At 43.2% G+C, this 19541-nt stretch overlaps 1 protein-coding gene across 1 annotated transcript in view; it reads right to left on the bottom strand.

Moving 5' to 3' along the window:
• Positions 1–18970, bottom strand: part of BEST3 (bestrophin 3) — a 34014-nt gene extending 15044 nt beyond the window's left edge. The window contains exons 1-5 of the mRNA XM_081082403.1: positions 18127–18970; positions 8406–8560; positions 6686–6763; positions 6430–6582; positions 2636–2716 (exon numbers count right to left, since the gene is read on the bottom strand). Of these exons, the coding sequence (XP_080938529.1) occupies positions 2636–2716; positions 6430–6582; positions 6686–6763; positions 8406–8560; positions 18127–18289 (630 nt within the window). The 5' untranslated portion in view covers positions 18290–18970. The remainder of the gene's footprint in view (positions 1–2635; positions 2717–6429; positions 6583–6685; positions 6764–8405; positions 8561–18126) is intronic.
• Between the last annotated feature and the right edge of the window lie 571 nt (positions 18971–19541).

The raw sequence follows: 19541 nt of genomic DNA, 5'->3' as shown, positions 1-19541 counted from the left end.
GCCCCACCCACCCCTCCGGGGCTCCTTGATGGATGGCCCCAAAGAGGTCAGCCGAAGCCGGGGGTCTTGCCTCTGCACTGCGCGAAGCTGCCGGACCCGCACGCAGCCTCCTGGTGATGGACTGTTACGGCATGGGGGCATCACAGCGTGAGGGCGTGATGACCACATAGGCTTTTATTAGTATAGATATCATTTCTTATATGCCTTGAACTTTGTTTGTTTGTTTGGAAAAGTGTATCAACACCCTATCCTGCTTGGGGCTATAGTGGTCTCTTCTCTTTGACAATCTGATGCATGAGTGACTTATTAACCCTTTGGGAATCCAAGTTTTACAGAGTGAGTGGCTTAGGCTTCCTCCCTAGCAGACTGACAGTGTGATTATTGAGGGAGGCGATGGAGACGATGTGACCACCAGGTGACCCAGGAGCTGGACCTGGGCAATTGGAGGCTCCTCACCTGACTGTCCTGTCCTTGGAATGAATGTCCTGGTCACAGTGGAGCTGCTCTTAGGGATGCAGGCTGGAGAGAGCAATGTGTTGTTGAGACCATCAGAACAATATACCTGATGGCACCCAGCCAGTTAAGGCCTCTGGATAAACTTTGAAGCTTCTGCCAGGTGGGTGAGGACATATGCTGATCTGGTGATCACCCAAGGCAAGCCTCGTATGTATGTAAGTGTCCCATTGCTTATTAAACCTGCTGCCCGCCAATCTGGAGTGGCCTGCCTCTTCCTCCAGTCTCTCCTTGCCCTCCCTGCACGGGGGCCAGTTTGTGAGCCAACAGTGACTGATGGTGAAATGTTTGAACCTGGTTAAGAGCTGAGTAAGGGCTCAAAACAAATAGATGAGCTGAAGGCCTTCCACAGGCTGTGGTTCTCAGGGGAGAGAATGGTCTGAGGAGACCATTCTCCTTATGCTGGCTCTTCATGGAAAACCTCTGTGGGATAATGCTTCAGGGAAGGGGCCGAGGTCCCCTTGGTGCGATACAGGCGGATCTGAGATACGGGCCAGTGTGGTCCAGGCTCCCAGTGTCCAGCTGATGGACATCCAATGGCAGGGACCTACGTGATGTGAGTTTGGGAACTCACATCAGATTGCGTCTGGCTGTCATTATGTCACTGCTAACTTCTCTGGGTGGCAATGGAAAACAGATTAAAGAATGCATTAATATATTGTTTTGTTCTGAGGTGGAAGAGGCTGTATAACATCTATATATATATAAGCCTAATATGCAAAGTGTCCCCTTGGGAGTTAACTGACCAGAAGTTCAATTGCTTGCTATGATATGTGCTGACCACCAGGGGGCAGTGCAGAATGAAGGAAGGCTCCAGCAGGCGGCCGGCAGCCGGCAGCCACTAGGGACTCTACCCATGCACGAATTTTGTGCACTGGGCCTCTAGTTAATAATAAAACTTAAAAAAGAAAACTGGCTTGAAATTCTACTTAAAAGGGGCTACATTTCTCTGGAACTGAGATTCAGGAGCTGTGAGGTTTCAGAAGGTCCTCGGGCAACATACCAAAGGGCCAAACCCCTTTTATTTGTGGCTAATGGTTGGGCCAAAGTTCAAGGGCCTACATTCAGGATCTGTTTGGATTTAAAATGGCACAAGTAATTTACTATTAACTAAAGGCCTGGTGCATGGATTTGTGCACTGGTGGGGGGGTCCCTCAGCCTGGCCTGTGCCTTCTCTCAATCCAGGACCCCTCAGGGGATGTTGGACTGCCGGTTTCAGCCCAATCCCTGCAGGCTGGGCCGAAACTGGCAGTCTGACATCCCCCAAGAGATGTAGCAGTGCATGAAGCAACAGGCAACCAGGGAAGAGCCCGAGCCAGGGCTGGGTGCTACTCCCGCTCATCCTGGCCCCTGCTACACCTGCTGCTGCCGCTACTTGGTAGTGCTGCCACGGAGGTGGGAGAGGCTTGTGCCACTGTAGCAGCAGTGCTCGCCAGCTGTGAGCCTGGTGTCTGGTGCTTGTAGGTCAGCTGAGCATCACTCCTGCTGTGGAGCACACTGACCACCAGAGGGCAGTTCCTGCATTGAGTATCTGCCTCCTGGTGGTCAGTGCTTGTCATAGCTACCGGTCGGATGGTCACTTAGCCTTTTATATATAGAGATGACTATCCTATATAATAAAAGTCTAGGTGGCATCACATGTGACATCATCACAAGATGGCTGCCACAAGTTGGCCACCACAAGATGGCTGCCCTCATGTCATCACAAGATGGCTGCCACAAGGTGGCTGGCAGGGGAGGGCAGTTGGGTGCAAACAGGCCGGCAGGGGAGTGTAGTTGGGGGTGAATAGGCCAGTAGGTGAGGGCAGTTGGGGGCAATCAGGCCGGCAGGGAAGGGCAGTTAGGGGTCATTGGGCCGTCAGGGGAACAGTTAGGTGTCAATCAGGTTGGCAGGGAAGTGGTTAGGGGACAATCAGGCAGGCAGGCAGGTGAGCAGTTAGGAGCCAGCAGTCCCGGATTGTGAGAGGGATGTCTGGCAGTCAAACATCTGCCGAGGGGTCCCAGATTGGAGAGGGTGCAGGCTGGGCTGAAGGACAACCCCCATGCACAAATTTTGTGCACCAGGCCTCTAATATATATATATATATATATATATATATATGGAAAGGAAAGCTCATCTCACCTGCAAATTTCTGTCAATGCACCAGTTCGTTTCAAAATCATCATCATCTTCTCCAAAAGGGTTGATGAGCTGCTCAGCCACCTGCAGTAAGAACACAGACCAAGTCAGCCATGATGCTGTGAGGACTCAGAGTGAAGTTGAAGAGGATGCCTGTTTCACACTCTGCTTTCTGTTGTCCCTTCCATCAGACGAAGCCTAGAGGGGAGTGGGTTGCTGTATAAATGCAGATATTTACCAACAAACTAGACTGACTCTCAGACCTGGAATGACGCACCTGCATGGGCAGGTCCTCAGCGGATCTATTTACCTGGTGGCACTGCAGGCCTGTGCAGAGAAGCCATGGGCTGTTAGAAGGCCTATAATCGATTTTCAGGTACAAATCAAACCACTGACTACAGAAGGAGCCCTGCCAGTGTGCGAGGCACTGCACCAGGCACTTTGAGGGGTGCACAGCCTGTGCTCCTAAGGAATTTATGAAGGACCAGGTGTCAAGACAAAATGTAAACATGGGGAAGGTTCAAACAGCAAAGAAAGACAAATCACAATGAATGAAAATAGTACAAGGAGCTTTATAATTATTGGGCATAACTGTTAAATGAATGAGTCCAAGAGCTAGTAAGTCATAAAACTGGAATTTGTCTTACTTAGTTTTAGCCTAAAGGATTTAGTGAGTTAGTTTTCCCACTGGGAACAGTTTAGGAGCTTCTTATATATCTTACAATAGTTGGTCAATATTATACTTTCTTACCATGCTCCTGAATTGAATAGCCTTCTTGATGAGAGATTTAGATGCCAAATATGATTCACCTGTTAGTCTCATTTTTGAGTATTTCCCTTTGATTTTTATTATCTGGGTATGTGAGTGATTTTTCATTGGGCCTAAATGGGAAAAATTTACAAGTGTATAAAATAAAGGCACCATTGATTAGTATTTTCTAGATTCTGAGACTATTTGGTAGAAAATCTACCTACTTACTTTTTAGGATTTAAGTCTAACCACTTAGAGCAGTTGTTGTCAGCCTTAGCTGAACATCAAAACCACCTGGGGAGCTTTTAAATGAGTGATGCCTGGGTCCCCTCCCCCCAAAATTCTCATTTAATGGGTGAGAAGTTGAACCCAGACATCGGTGTTGGGTGAAGCCCCCAGGAGACTTCAATGAGTGGCCTGGGGTGAGAACCACCATCTCCCTTATTCTAAGGGACAGCCCTAGCCGGGGCCTGAATCAGTCAGCCTCATAGCAGCATCCATGTCGAGGTCCTTGACTGCAAGTTCTAAGGGACTCTCTGCCCTTTCTTGTCTGGGGGTTTCCTTAAATTACATGGGCAACTAGATGGGTCTTGAAACTATTTTTGTTATATTCAGAATTTCACTTTTATGGGATCAGTCCCACATACAATAGTAGAGTCTACATTTAACTATCAAAATGATACCATGCCTCTGAATTAACTATATCACAAAAGTACTTTTTCACTTTCTTAAAGGCTCCATTTCTAGCAAATAACTGAATAATATACTGTTCATAAGGTTAGATGAATTTTCTACACTGTGAAAAGAGTGATAAGTATTAGAATGGTGTAGACAAAACAGCTGTTTAGAAATTGAGATACAATCTGTGGTGAGAAAACTCACTTCTCTTAGGGCTGCCTCTCTCTTAATGGAGCTAAGATTGGCTTTTCATATGTATATATATTTTAAAATAAAGAATCAATTCTTTTTAAAAAAATATATTTTCATTGATTTCAGAGAGGAGGGGAGGGGGAGAGAGAGATAGAAACATCAATGATGAGAGAGAATCATTGATCGACTGCTTCATGCACACCCCTACAACCCAGGCATGTGCTCTGGGAATTGAACTGTCACCTCCTGGTTCCTAGGTTGATGCTCAACCACTGAGCCATGCCGGCCTGGCTCATATTTTTCTTTAAAAATATTTTATAAAAGAGCCCAGCTGGTGTGGCTCAGTGGTTGAGCGTTGACTTATTAACCCAGGAGGTCACAGTTTGATCCCCGGTCAGGGCACATGCCCGGGTTGCAGGGTTGATTCCCAGTAGGGGGCGTGCAGGAAGCAGTTGATCAATGATTCTCTCTCATCATTGATGTTTCTCTCTCTCTCTCCTCATTTCCTCTCTGAAATCAACAAAAATATATTGAAAAAAATTATAAAAGAAAAAGCATTAATATTTTAGAGAGACTGTCAGAAGGCAGGAACTAACTGTTTCTTGTAGGCTGGCCAAACACCTCACATGGACACAAAACAAGACTACAAATCTCAGCACTACTCAGGGGAAAGAACAGAATGATTAAACATTTGGGCCAATTTTGGTGATTTTTCTGTTTATAAAAATAGAGTCTAGCCCTGGCCAGATAGCTCAGTTGGTTGGAGCATCATCTGTACACCAAAAGGTTGGGGGTTCAATTCCCAGTTAGGGCACATACCTAGATTCTGGGTTTATTCCCCAGTCAGGGCCAGTATAAGAGGCAACTGACCGATGTTTCTCTCTCACATAGATCTCTCTCTCTCTCTCTCTCTCTCTCTCTCTCTCTCTCTCTATATATATATATATATATATATATATATATATATGGAGACTTTTGAATATATCAAAGCTCCCAATGGGATAAAATTCATCATTTTGGCAATTTTTGTATTTTGAAGAAAATTTGAGAAATACATGTAAGTCAACTTTTTAAGCATCTTGTCAGGAAGGTAACATGTGTTAGCCCTGCAGTGTAATAAAATGTGTACAAGTTTTTTTTAAAAAAAGGAATCTGTCATCTGGTTAAAAATGTTTTTGCCATTTGTAAAGAATATGCCTTTACTCTTTGGAGTATAATTTGAAATGCCAACATAATTTATTGTTTTTCTGGTTAAGATTTAAACCAATGAAAGTAAAGGCACCTGCAGGGAAAATGCTGCCACAGCCTGGAAGACCTCACCGATGCCCTCCAACAAGAGGCTGTTTGGAAAGTCAGACACCTGGAAAGTCTATGTTATTAACGCCATCTTCAAACTGTCATTAGATCTCAATTAACCTAATGCAGCCAAAGACTCCAATTTCTTTTTTCATCACATACTGTACTTCTGTTTTGGACGTTCCCCAAAGAGATGGAAGGATCAGAACTCTGATATCTACACATACCTCCAGGAGGAGTGGGAGGAGGTGCTGGTGGGAACAGTGAAAACTTGACACTGATGACTGGACAAGTCGTCTTCACTGTCCTAACCTGTTTTCAATTCACTGGCAAACCAGATGTTGTCATGAGTTCTTGTGTTTCTGGTTTTGATTTCGATGAATTCTTCTCTGAGTCTCAATTCTGGTTTTGAAAATGGGGTGCACTTAATATTGTGAGACAGCTAGTGGGATTTTAGGGAATCACAGCGAACTATTTGCAGAGTCGAGCAGAACCAAGATACAAAGCTTCTTATTTACTCTCTTCTACTGTGTAGTTGCTTACCCCAGTACAATGAAGATACAGTGACTGCTTTACTTACATTATTGTAATCCTAGTGGGAGCACACAAAGACTTAAAAAATCAATAGCCATAAAGAGTCTTCTTGTAAGCTCTTTGCATAAAGGAGCTGCTTCAGTTGCTGCAATAGGTACTCACCACATCCCTGACACTTTAATCCCTGGATGAAAGGGAATAACATCTCTGAGCCATTAAATGTTAAATCTATCTTGGACTCACGCAGGAATGACTGGCTAGAGACTCACTGAAGGATCGGCATGCAGAGTTTGGCACATGAGAGAGATTACAGAGTGGGTCTCACGACTCTGAGACCGTTGACTACCTTGAGCCATCCGGCATAGAAGAAGAATTGTAGGAGAGTAAAGATTGGAATGTAAAGATCTAAGTCATGCCCAGCGTAGCCTTCGGTGGGATCCAAAAACTGGCGTCCAATCAGGCACGCAAAAAAGAAGGTGTAGACAGCCAGAGTGACAACCTGGAATAGAGAGAAACCCAAGTGAGAGCACAGCGCTGGTGGCCCACAGCCAGTGCCAGAGGGAGCAAGCAGAAATAAAAGTCATGTGCACGGCATTTGATACCTGGGTGTAAACCAGCGGGATCCCAACCCAGTCATAACCGAATAAGAGGCTGCACCAAGAGCGGTATCGGTTCATTTCCTAAGTCAGAAACAGATGAAACATGATTTACTAAAATGACGGGTGTGGTAATCAATATTTAGTAGGATTAGGAATGTGGCCATGTCTTTTATGACTATATCTGTGAAACAAGGGGACTTTGCAAAGCTAATAAATTGGTTCTGAACACCACCCCAAAAGGAAAATTCCAAAAATAACAAGCCATGAACATCATTCAACAATGCACAAAAAGAAGTACATTTGAATATATATATATTAAATATTCAGATAAATTAGGACTTTATAGAAATATCTCCTATTCTATTGAATCCATAATTTCCAAAATGATGTTGGTCCAAAGTGGTGATGGGAAGGCAGTGGTTAATATTTTAAACTAGAGGCCCAATGCATGAATTCGTGCACCAGTGGGGTCCCTCGTCCTGGCCCATGGGATTGGGCTGAAACTGGCTCTCTGACATCCCCCATGGGGTCCCCGATTGTGAGAGGGTGAAGGCCAGGCCAAGGGGCCCCACCAATGTGCAATTGGGGCTGGGGAGGGATGCGGGAGGTTGGCCAGCTGGGGAGGGACTGCAGGAGGGCTCCAGGGCGTGTTCAGTCTGTCTTGCTCAGTCTAGACTGGCGGGACCCCAGCAGTAAGCTAACCTACCGGTTGGAGCATCTACCCCCTGGTGATCAGTTCACGTCATAGCAACTGGTTGACTGGTTGCCCCCTGGTGGTCAGTGCATGTCATAGTTAGCAGTTGAGTGGCCTTAGCATATCATTAGCATATTACGCTTTGATTGGTTGAACAGCTGACTGGTTGACTGGACACTTAGCATATTAGGCTTTTATTATATAGGATAAGTCATTTCTAGCCATTTTGGTATATTATGTGGAGATATTTTTGTTTTTCTGTTTTTAAAACATGCTTACCATAGATCTTAGAAAAAAGAAGTAAATCTATCCTAACCCTCCATCCCTGCCAAATAAGGTTGCTTATATTGACAGAAAATCTATCTTTCTTTGAAGCAGGAAGGACTGGGATCCATTGACTCCCTCCCCACCCCCCCACCCCCAACCCCCAATTGCACATAAATTATTATCTGAGACTGGAAAGAAGAGTTCACTTTCATTCAGAAGCTATTTTTAAATCATTCACTCCTCTTAGCCTAATCCAGGCAGGAGACTGTCATGGCACAAATCTATCTAGCTCTTACATTAATTTGTTCCTCAGGTGAATTCAGGGTTATTTTGTTGAATAAAAACACAATTTTGTTTCCTGGAGCATCTGAAAAGTTGGCTTAACCTTGAACTATTCCAATTTGGAGAACTGACTGGGGTGGTCCTGGAGCCAGGGATGCAAATATGCTGTGTGGGCACCAGATCCTGCAGAACCCTTGGCAGACATTGCCAATCAATCAAGGGACACTTTCCTACAGAGCACAATGCAAGCCCAATACTGTTAGCACAGAGTTTCCAAGCAACCAAATGCCAATCAACCTGAGTTAGAGCCTGTGTGCTGTCCTGTCCTGTCCTGCATGCTGAGGGTTCTGAATTAAGCAAAGCAGATTCGCCCTGGTCCAACCTGTTACATCCAGCTCCCTCTTGGTCTCTGATTAGCATCGTGTGTGTGTGTGTGTGTGTGTGTGTGTGTGTGTGTGTGACAAGTTATGATGTACTTACAGTCATCAATGATTGCAGATCAACACTGTCTCTGATTCTACCTTCCTTCCGGGCTTTCGCTGCCAGATTTCCAAACCAGATGAATGGAACCCAATATTTCAAATGAGGAGACTTGAGGTGGTCAAATAATTTTCTTTCATCTGTTGTCATAAAACCTTTGTACAAAATAAAAATAGCTGGATTATACAGACTTAGTTTAGCACTAATACATTGCCATAAGTATTTCAGTGTCTATTATGTGAGTGTATAATGGAGGAATATTTTTTTTAAATATATATATATTTTATTGATTTCAGAGAGGAAGGGAGAGGGAGAGAGAGAGAGAAACATCAATGATGAGAGAATCATCGATCAGCTGCCTCTTGCATGCCCCCTACTGGGGATCAAGCCTGCAACCCAGGCATGTGCTCTTGACAGGAATCAAACCAGGGACTCCTCAGTCCACAGGCTGATGCTCTATCCACTGAGCCAAACCAGCCCAGGCTAATGGAGGAATATTAAAGAAATATTGAGGTTCCTGTCACAAGTACTTTATACTTGTGTTAGAGATAAGGAATGTGTATGCATAAGCACACACACACACACACACACACACACACGGTGCATGAACACACAACTTATGCTTCACTACATGAGGCAATGCATGTTGGCAATCCTTGACAGAGATGGCCAGTAGGGAGTAAGGCCATATTGAATGTGGCCCAAGCATCTAGGGAAGGTTTCTTCTTTAGGTTTTGATTTACTCATCCAAAATTGGGAATGAGAATACTTAGAATTGCTAGGATTAAAAGAATAAAAGGTGATGATGTATACAAAGCATTTAGTGTAGTGTGGAAACATGGCCACATGACTCTTCCCCTGACCACTCCCTTCCCAGTCTTAATTCATCATCCTCATCTGTGAAGCCTCCCTCCCCGGCTTTCTCCACTTCAGCGCTCCCACCACCGGCTCTCTCTTGCTGTGCGTTATGGCATGTTACACAGAAATGTTTCCCCTGCAGAACTCCTTGGGAAGGACAAGAGCATATTATTTTCATCATTCTCACAACATTTTGCATCTACTTGAAAGGTGCTTCTTTAAGTGTGTGTGTGTGTGTGTGTGTGTGTGTGTGTGTGTAACACAATTTGCTTGAGTTTGCAGAGAACTCTCTAAGTCTCGGTTTTCTTATGTGTAAAAGAGAGATGAGAATATGTACTTCACTGAGATGTAGAATTACCTGAGATGATGAACACGTGTCAAGGGGCTGACAATGCTCAGCACACACTTAGCACTCAGTAAGGGCTGAAGCATAATGTACTATGTGAAACTTTAGCTACTCACCCCCTCCCATCTACACACCAAGGAAAGGAGAGATTTGAATAGTAGGAGGAATAACGTAGCAGGTTTATTTGATAAACAAACATTTATTGAATGTCTACTATGGACCAGGGTTTGTTCATACAAAGATTCACACTAAAAGCTTACAGTTTACACTTAACCTTTTATTTTTTAAAAAAGGAATAATTCAAATGGTGCAAAAACCCCAAAGGGCCAAAGGAATATTAATGGGGAAAGTGAGTCTCATTTTCCCAGCCACATAGTTTCCAGAAAAATATCATGAATTTCACATAGCCCTAATTTTTAAAAACACAAATGGATTTATATGACACACATATCTATTGTTTGCTTCTATTTTCAGTTATGTCTTGAAGATATTATTTATTAATATATAGAGAGCAGTGTCCTTATTTTTAATGGCTGCATCCTAGTTAATTGTATACAATACTTATTTAATGAGTCCTCTTTTGAATAGACTTGAAGTAGTTTTAAAATTTTTGTTATTAAAGTTAATGCTGCCATGACTATCCTTGTACTTAACCCTTTGACTTTTAAAAATATATATTTTTATTGATATCAGAAAGGAAAGGGGAGGGAGAAAGAGATAGAAACGTTAATGATGAGAGAGAATCATCCATCAGCTGCTTCCTGCACGCCCCCAACTGGGGATGGAACCCACAACCCAGGCATGTGCCCTGACGGGGAATCAAACCTTGACCTCCTGGTTCATAGGTCAAGGCTCAACCACTGAGTCACGCTGGCCAGGCACCCCTTTGGTTTTTTAAGTGGACTTTTAAATGTTCATTATGATTTAGTATAAATAATATTTTCTGAATTAAAGTTTATTTCAAAAACTGATTATTTGTGAAATAATAATTTTCCAGTTACTTTTGTCTCAGTGACGCAACCATTTACTTATGAAATTCTGATAACACATTTAGATAAAAATTTACTTTTGCCCCAATGTAACACAGTTTTATCCTTGAGCATCTCAATCCGTGTATGAATCTGGTCATCCTGTTTAAAGTAATCCTCCCTCCCAAACACGAAGGCTGAATTTTACTTAAGAGGTGTTGCTGTAGCACAAAGAAGTCAAGGGAAAAGTGAGACTTGGTCATTTTGAGAGTCACTAATTCATTGAGCTTTGGAGTTACCTAGATTTTTTATATGATCTAGGCCAGTGTGTTTGAGAATAAGATCCAGGGATCAAGGGTATCGAAAGCACCTGTGATACCTGTACGTGGAGGGAGCTGGGCCCCAGCCTCGCCCACTAAAGCACTCCATAGCGCAGTCTCACGTGGATACTTTTAGAAAATACCAATGCATTGGCCTTACCCCCAGAGCCTGATTCTAGAGCCTGATTCTAGAGTGAGGTCCAGGCATCGGCACGCTTTTCAGTCTTCCTGGGTGATTTCATGGAACTGGGCTCAGGAAGTTGCATGTTTGCCAAGCTCTACAGGAAAATCTGACACTGACCTACAGCAGTGTTTGAAAATCACTGCCCCACTGACAGAAGATTCTGTTTATTCATATTTGAAACAAACAGAGTAACAACTACAAAGCCAATATTTACTAACAGGAGACTAGTTTTAGACAATAGATTATGTATATTAGCTTAGAAGGGTTCTGCTCATGCCTGGGAAATTGGACTCTCTTCGGAGTTCAGAAATCAAAATGAGCCTGATAATTCTCTTCTCATTTCTCAGTGCATCTCAAAGCCGTTGCACGAGCCAGATAACTATGCTTTCCTTCCCACCCCGCCCAGAACTCGCAGAGCGTGATTGATTCTTATTACAAGAAGTTAATAGATGGCCTGGCCTGTGTGGATTGAGCATTGTCCCGTGCAATAGGAGGTCAAGGTTCAATTCCTGGTCAGGGCACATGCCTGGATTTCAGGCTCAATTCCCAGTATGGGGCATGCAGGAGACTCAATCAATGTTTCTATCTCTCCCTTCTTCTCTCCCTAAAAAAACCCCCCCAAAACCATTTTTTTAAAAGAAAGAATTTAATAGATGAACTTGACCTGTCTTGGTTCTATGCATCATCCTTTACCTGGAAACCTATTCTCAGACATTTCATATCAATTACTTCTCAGTTATATTCTTGGGATTACAGTGCAATTTTCAAATATATCCCCATTTGTATACTGGCTGCAATCTTTGTCATTTGACCAAGAAATAACTTTACTTTTAGTTATTTTTTTATTCAGGAATATGGATCAAATTCTGCTGGCAAGTCCTTTCTTGGCTTTTTAGCCGAAAGCAAATATGAAGAGTGAGGGTTTAGCACTGACCAGTGTCTCAGTGGTTAGAGCACCAGCCCTCTCACTGAAGGGCTGAGGGTTCGATTCCTGGTCAAGGGTACAGACATGGTTTGCAGGTTCAGTCCTGAGCCTCAGTCAGGGCTCGTGTGGAAGGCAACCAATTGATGTGTTCTCTCACATCTATGTTTCTCTATCTCCCTCCCTCCACTTTCTCTAAAAATAAATGAAAAAAATATCCTCAGATGAGGATTCACAACGGCATCAAAAAAGAGTGAGGGTTTATTTAGTGCAAACGCTAAAGCTGAAGTCAGGCCTCCCCCACCTCCCCACCATGTATCACACTTACCACTGACTGGAAGCGGTCGTGCAAAGCAAGGAAAGCTGGTGGTTTTTAATTTTAGCCCAAATATATTGAAAGATGATTAACCAGACATTAATATGTCCGCCAAGAGTGTACAGGCAGAATAATTTTTGTTATTCCCTGCGGGGTCACACACCTTAGCCAAAGCAACCCTGTCTCTGGAAATCAAGTTTTCGATCAATTGAAAGAAAATCTCTAGATTGCTGATCAAATCAATTCAAAGAGCATTTGCTATCAAAGGACGTGTTATCCTCGTCAGTACTTCAGGCCATTTTAACCAGAAACCGGTGATCTTGTTCAGAATGTGGTCTTCATCCGCATCTCTAAGGCTAAGTTAACCACAGGTATTGATTTCCTACCGTTTGGCAGCAGCATCAGTTGGCTGGTCCTCACAATCTTTGTTTCCTTCACACGTCAGTCTTCACGCCATGCTCCCGGGGCCCTATCCATACTCCTGACATTGCTATTTTATCTCGCCATTGCACCTGCCTGGAGTTTCTCTTGTTATATCTTTCCTTCTGGCTTTCTGGCTGGTATAGCTCTGCTCAGCAATTTTCCTACTGCTTATCCCAAAGAACCCTCCTTAGTATTTCAGGTCAAAGTAAATAAAAATCTACACACACACACACACACACACGCACACACACATGCACACACGCACTTATGTTTGTATTTGCTTGCAACTTGAGTTGTGGTTTGATGGAGTAAGTTCTGCTACTTCAAGGCAAATTTTATTGCCCTCAAGTCAAAGGACTAATTCAGTCCACTGACAAGCAGTATTCCAGTTGTCATAGATTTTGTCTGTACAAGTGATCTATTTTTCCTCGGTAGCAGCTGAGGCAGGTGTCTCGCCTTTAAAGCAGAGTGTGCAAATGAGGCTGTATTACCAGAAGAGCTACAAGCTCTGCATCTGAGAACCTGGAGGCAGGATGGGTTTGTTGCCAGTTCTTTCTGAAAGAGAAAGTTGTGATTCAGCAACTGAGCCCTTCCCAGAGAGATGACTTTTTCAGGAACATTGCAAAGTGCCCGGCTCATTTTCATCTTTGTATTTCCCATATGAATGGCAGGAAGCCACCAGATTCAACTACAGCTGTCCTCTAAATTCAATGGTGGAGGTTTAGAAATCCCTGCCAAGTGGGAAAATCAAGGGGAGGCGAAATGAGACTGAGATGGAGTCACGTTGTGGAGGCATTGTGTGGGGCTGTCTGTCAGACATTTTATACAACGAACCACAGTAACATATGTGTGCTTCACAAAACAATGACTGGCTCTTCTACCCGATGTTTTCCATCCCATTCCATTCCATTTAAAATGCTGGTTGTAAGCCATGCCATTAAAATGACTTAAGCCCTAGCCGGTTTGGCTCGGTGGATAGAGCGTCTGCCTGCGGACCGAAGGGTCCCAGGTTCGATTCCGGTCAAGGGCATGTCCCTTGGTTGCGGGCACATCCCCAGTAGGGGGTGTGCAGGAGGCAGCTAATCGATGTTTCTCTCTCATCGATGTTTCTGACTCTCTATCCCTCTCCCTGTCTCTCTGTAAAAAATCAATAAGATATATTTTTTTAAAAATGACTTAAGAACCCAATACTAAGTTACAACTCACGGTTTAAGCAGCTCAAAATAGGAAATGGTTGAGTAAAATCAGTTTCTGGAACAGCTAGGCTGAACAAAGACAGAGAAACTCCTCTGTGTTGCCGACATGAGTCAGCCATCGCCCCACCCCTCAATCAGTATCCTTTGTGAATCAGTAATTCACTGCCTTGCACACATGACACACAGGAACTATCACACACAATCAGTGCTCTTACCTCCTCACCTGCCCAGGTAGCCAAGAATTTCATTAGCCCTCTGTGAATAGATTTGAGACGATTTGCAGATAAAGCTGAGGAGTTAATAGATGTGCCTAGTCTAGTGCAATGGTTCCTAAAGTTTGCTACACATTAGAATGGTTTGGGAGTTTTGAAAACCACTGATGCACCCTATTCCTATTGAACCTAATTCCTTGGAGGGAGAGTCAGACACCAGTATTTTTAGAAGATCTCTCGTGATTCCAACTAGCACAAGGACCCTGAGCACGGCAAGCTGGCCATGTCAGCATTTTTGTCCGGGTCAGATCCTGCAGTGCTGCTGGGGAGCTTGTTAAAAATGCGGATTCCTAGCTCATAAACCCCAGAGATTCTGATTCTGTCCATTGCCTGGGAACCTGCCATTGAAATAAGTACCCCTGATAATTCAATGAGCATGGTCACACTGACAGTTTGAGAAACACTGAATGGGTAGCCTTGCTTTAACTCCTGAAAGAGAGCTGTGGGGAGCCTTCAGACAGTGACCAGCCGAGACTGCCCGTGCGTGGCACTGACTCAAGGAGGGCTAGCTCTCCTGTGCACTCTCTCCCCTGGGTAATGCCAGTGCACACGGGTGCGTCAGGTTTCACTCGCAGGATGACATTCTGTCTGTCTGGGCTCATCATGTGAGGCTGTAGGGAAACTGACTCAGCCTGTAAAAGTTCAGCCAATAGAGGGGAAACTGGCACAGCTGTGAATACCGCTGTCCCTTGATCATCTCTCCTGTAACGCAGAGCAGTTGGAGATTTCAGAGACCAAGGAGCCCCAGAGCCATACAATGCGCCAGGGAAAACGTGAACAGGAGACCACAGGGCAGAAAGTCAATATAACACAAAATCCATTTGGTTTTACTTAGTGAGAGAAGATCACAGATTAAATTATCTAAGTAATGCCAGCAACTCCAATGGGGCTCGCCTTCCAGCCAGTGCATCTAAAGTTAGAATCTTTATCTCACTGGCCACTTGACAATTGGGAGCTTGCTTAGTTGTATTAATGTCTGTTAACGATCAGCATTGAATGAAATTCCCTAGGGCTCTCATTAAGCTCTTTCTAGTCCTAGAAGAAGCTCAAGAAACTTCATATAAAGATTCCAGGGCTTTAAGAAAAGTAGAGTGCCCTTTCCTCAAATTTTACTCTCTTCTCACCATTCTTATGGGCACAGAAGGAAATTACTTTAGAGAAACACATCATAGAGATATGAAATTTAGCTGTACTTGTGATTGTCTCTGAAAAAGATTCATGTAAGAAAAGATTTGTAATAATTTTTACTGATCTTTGAGGACATGGGCCATATCTGTTCTTGCTTACAGCTGCACTCCAACCAACTGAGCAACCCGGCAGGGGTACAACTCAGCCTTCTTGAGCTCAAGTCTGCCAGAGGCCCCCAAACCTCTCCATCCCCAGTCATCCTGGCTTCCTCCTGATTTGCTTTTAATACGGAGATGACGCTGAGAGGAGGAGATTTGCTTTGAGAATTGCGCCTGGTGTCTGGTTCCTGTCAGAGTGCATTCTCTTCATTTCAGGGATGCATCAGGAGTAGAGAAAGATCACCTTTATCCATCTGAGTCAACTTTAGCTCTCACTCATCAGTGTGGAATGGGTCAAACCTTTCTCATTTATTTTTAGGTCTTTCTTCAGATGTGGTAATTCTTACTGCACTTGATCCTATAGATCAGTGGTTCTCAACCTTGGCTGCACATTAGAATCACTTGGGAATCTTTTTAAAATCCTGATTTCTGGGCCTCATCCTCCGGAAATTCTGTTTCTTTGTTATGGGGTGGGGCCACACCATCAGCAACAAAGAAACAGAATTTCTGGAGGATGAGGCCCAGAAATCAGGATTTTAAAAAGATTCCCAAGTGATTCTAATGTGCAGCCAAGGTTGAGAACCACTGCTATAGATGTTGGGTTAAGAAAATTAAGTTATCAAGTAGCGTTTGAAGCACTATTCACCTCTTGCATTTGGAGGGGGTGTGGCAGTTAATTTTTAAAAGTTTCTACTGGTTTTACATCTTAATATATCTGTCCATTTGCTAGGCCATTGTAACTTTCTCACATCTGTAACCCCAACAACATCCTCAGCACCCCTCCTTATTGATTTCTGCCTTGACTTTCTCAACCACCTGGTCCTTTAGTTCAAGAAGACCTAGGATGTCACACCAAACAAGTCTTCTAAAGTGGCCAAAGAGCCATGTTATGCTGTTGTACTAGTTGATTTCATTATTACTAGCAAGAACTCCTGTAACATCTACCATGTGCCAGATAGTGCTGTAGACACTTTGCAAATGCTAACTTGATTAATCCTCACAAGAAGCCAATGGGTATATGAGATAGGTGGTATTATAAATTACCATAAACTCATTTTATGGATGAGGAAACTGAAGCAAAGAAAGGTTAAGAAATGCACACAACGTCATGTAGCTAGTAAGGGGTGGAGGAAGAATTTGAACTCTTAGTCTGTGTTTTTAGTCACTATCTATATTGCCCATCTAACAAGGCAAAGCCAAACAAAACCAAAGCCCCTCCCCCCAAAAAAACCCTCCAAAAACAAACCAAAAATAGTATCCTTTAAAAAAATGTATTTTCAAGGACATTTTAGAGGAGAATAGACACAGCAACCTAATTTGAGCGCATACTCAATATAAAAATGGAATCATCTCATGATTCTTTTGTCTGGTACACATTGGTTAATCCATTCCAACAAACACTTCCATCTATTAACAAGAATCCAGCACAACAACCAATATGTATTCAGCATATGCCAACAATCATCCCATTTAATCCTCATCCCATTGAAGGCTGGTTTAACTCACAGCTTCTTCTCTAAATATTAACACACCAAAGAGAACCATCTTCCAACATAAGTTTTACTCAGCGTAGTGTATCTAGGAGCCCAGGTAGGATAATTGCATCTGCTTTGAGAAATAGCGAGACAATAGACCCACACCGAAGTGGTCTTTTACTGCAGCTCTCTGGGTCGGCCTAGATAAAACCCACACTGCTGGTTCCTACCAGAATCTCCTAATGTTTTGAGAAAAGTATCAATTTAGGAGTTCTGAGCCTGGATTACAACTGTGTGCTGTGTGATCCAGGGCAGGTCATAACCTCTCTGAGACTGTTTCCTACTTTCTCGTGTTTTTTTTAAAGTCCAAGGGAAATAATATTTATGAAAATGGATTAATTGTAAAGTGGTAGAAAATGTAAGGTAATATTATAGATGGTTTATATATTTTTATTGATTTCAGAGAGAAAGGGAGAGGGAAAGAGAGATAGAAACATCAATGATGAGAGGGAATCATCCATCAACTGCCTCCGGCGCACCCCCTACTGGGGATTGAGCCTGCAACCTGGGCCTGTGCCCTTGACCAGAATCGAACCTGGGACTCTTCATTCCCCAGGTCGACGCTCTCTCCACTGAGCCAAACCAACTGGGGCTGGATGGTTTAAATCAGTGGTTCTCAACCTTCCTAATGCCGCAACCCTTTAATACAGCTCCTCATGTTGTTGTGACCCCCAATTTCATTGTTACAAATTGAACATAATGAAAGCATAGTGATTAATCACTAAAACAATATGTAATTATATATGTGTTTTCCGATGGCCTTAGGCGACCCCTGTGAAAGGGTCGTTCGACCCCCAAAGGGGCCGCGACCCACAGGTTGAGAACCGCTGGTCTAAATAAAGATGATCATAACGATCATATTTACCTAAAGGCCACGTGACTGCTGCTGCTTCTCCTCCAAACCCTCGAGTAAACTCTTTGAGGGCCGGAGCCATGTCTTATCACGTTCCCCTCTGAAGACTGTTTCTAGCACATAGTAGTTAATCAATAAATATTTCGTGAATGAACGAACGGATAAACGGGATTTTCAAAGGCATTTTGGAGGTTCCCATCTAGATGAGAGGAGCCCGCGGGAGGAAAAGCCGTTCACAGTACCTGCTTCCACCACGTGGTCCATGGTTGGGAACCGTTTGTACACAGCGGTGCTCACCGAGCGGAAGATGAGCAGGGACGTGAGGTTGACGTAGCGCATCAGCGTCCGCCGCAGCAGGCGCCCGCGCTCGTCCCTGCCGTGCACGCTGCTGGAGATGAGGAACATCAGCCTGTCCGGCCAGGGCAGGTTCACGAACTGGTTCCACCATCGGTTCACGACCAGAGTAACATAAAACCCTGCAGAATAGCAGGAAAACGATAAAGCCCTTTCTGGGAGCAGACACGTCAACACCGATGCGTTTAGCAGAATTTTAGCCTTTTTACGGTTTGGGGTATAAAAATACGTTGTTATCCAGACCTTATGATGTTGCCCTCCAGAAAAAAAAAAACACCATCATTTGTGCCTGGCAATGCCATAGCACCCAGTAAGTGGGTATTAGAACTCAAAAATTGACAGCAAAAATGGAGGGTTAGTGAAGAGAAAGCTTCATTGTCCAATAGCAGGTCGTTACCTCACACTTGTTTGGGATTAATGCAGCGGAAGCGGCCCTGAGGGTGAACCTTACGGATGATTCTGGTTCTGTTGCAAGCGGTGGCTTTTCAGGCATGCCTTGCAGCTCAGAAACACTCCCATGCAGTCATCGGTGTCATCCTAACGGAGACAGTAGTGTGGCTGCATTCTGCGTGTGACCTATACTTACCAAGCACAAAGGTTACTGGAATTTGTTCAGCATATCTGTCACAGTAAATTGATAATTTTTCAAAGTAACGTTTTTGGGCTCCTGTAAGTAACAATCTGGAGCAAAAATAAAATGCACAGCCCTTTATATTATACTTCTGCACCTGCTTTGCAAGTGATATTCAGTGCAAACAATTAAGCACAAATAATCTTAAAATTTTTTTTCAAGGAGCAATAACTTTTTCTTTTCCACCTAAGCTGATGTATCTCAAAAGCTGAATCTTTCAAGTACGAATGTTTTTAGTACATAAATGTTATTGGCCATTAGATTTATTGAACATTTTACTTTTAAAGACTTTATATTTTAAACTTTTATATGATTAATGCATTGGATTTGGAGCACAATACCTCATAAAATAGCTTCTTTTTCAATCATTCATCAGGTGTACTCAAAGAGAAAAAAATCTTGATTAAGAGGATTACAGTTATTAAGTTATTATTGAATAATCACCCTGATTTTAACACCTTGATCTTGCTTTCTCCTGAATATGCTACTCATCACATTCTTGATTTTCTGTGTTGTATTTCAAGGGATATTATAACTTTATTTTAAAGCCTGCACTTATTTAAAATATAAAATAACAGATTTAACAATTAGAAGTGGAAATTTTTATTATTACATTTGGTGGGTTTATATTAACATAATATAAATATGTTATATTTATATTATAGATCTGAC

Source organism: Myotis nattereri, assembly GCF_964212035.1.
Source record: "Myotis nattereri genome assembly, chromosome: 2".
Classification (NCBI taxonomy): Eukaryota; Metazoa; Chordata; class Mammalia; order Chiroptera; family Vespertilionidae; genus Myotis; species Myotis nattereri.
Note: the sequence above shows the minus strand (reverse complement) of the source record. Positions and strands in the feature narration are given on the sequence as shown.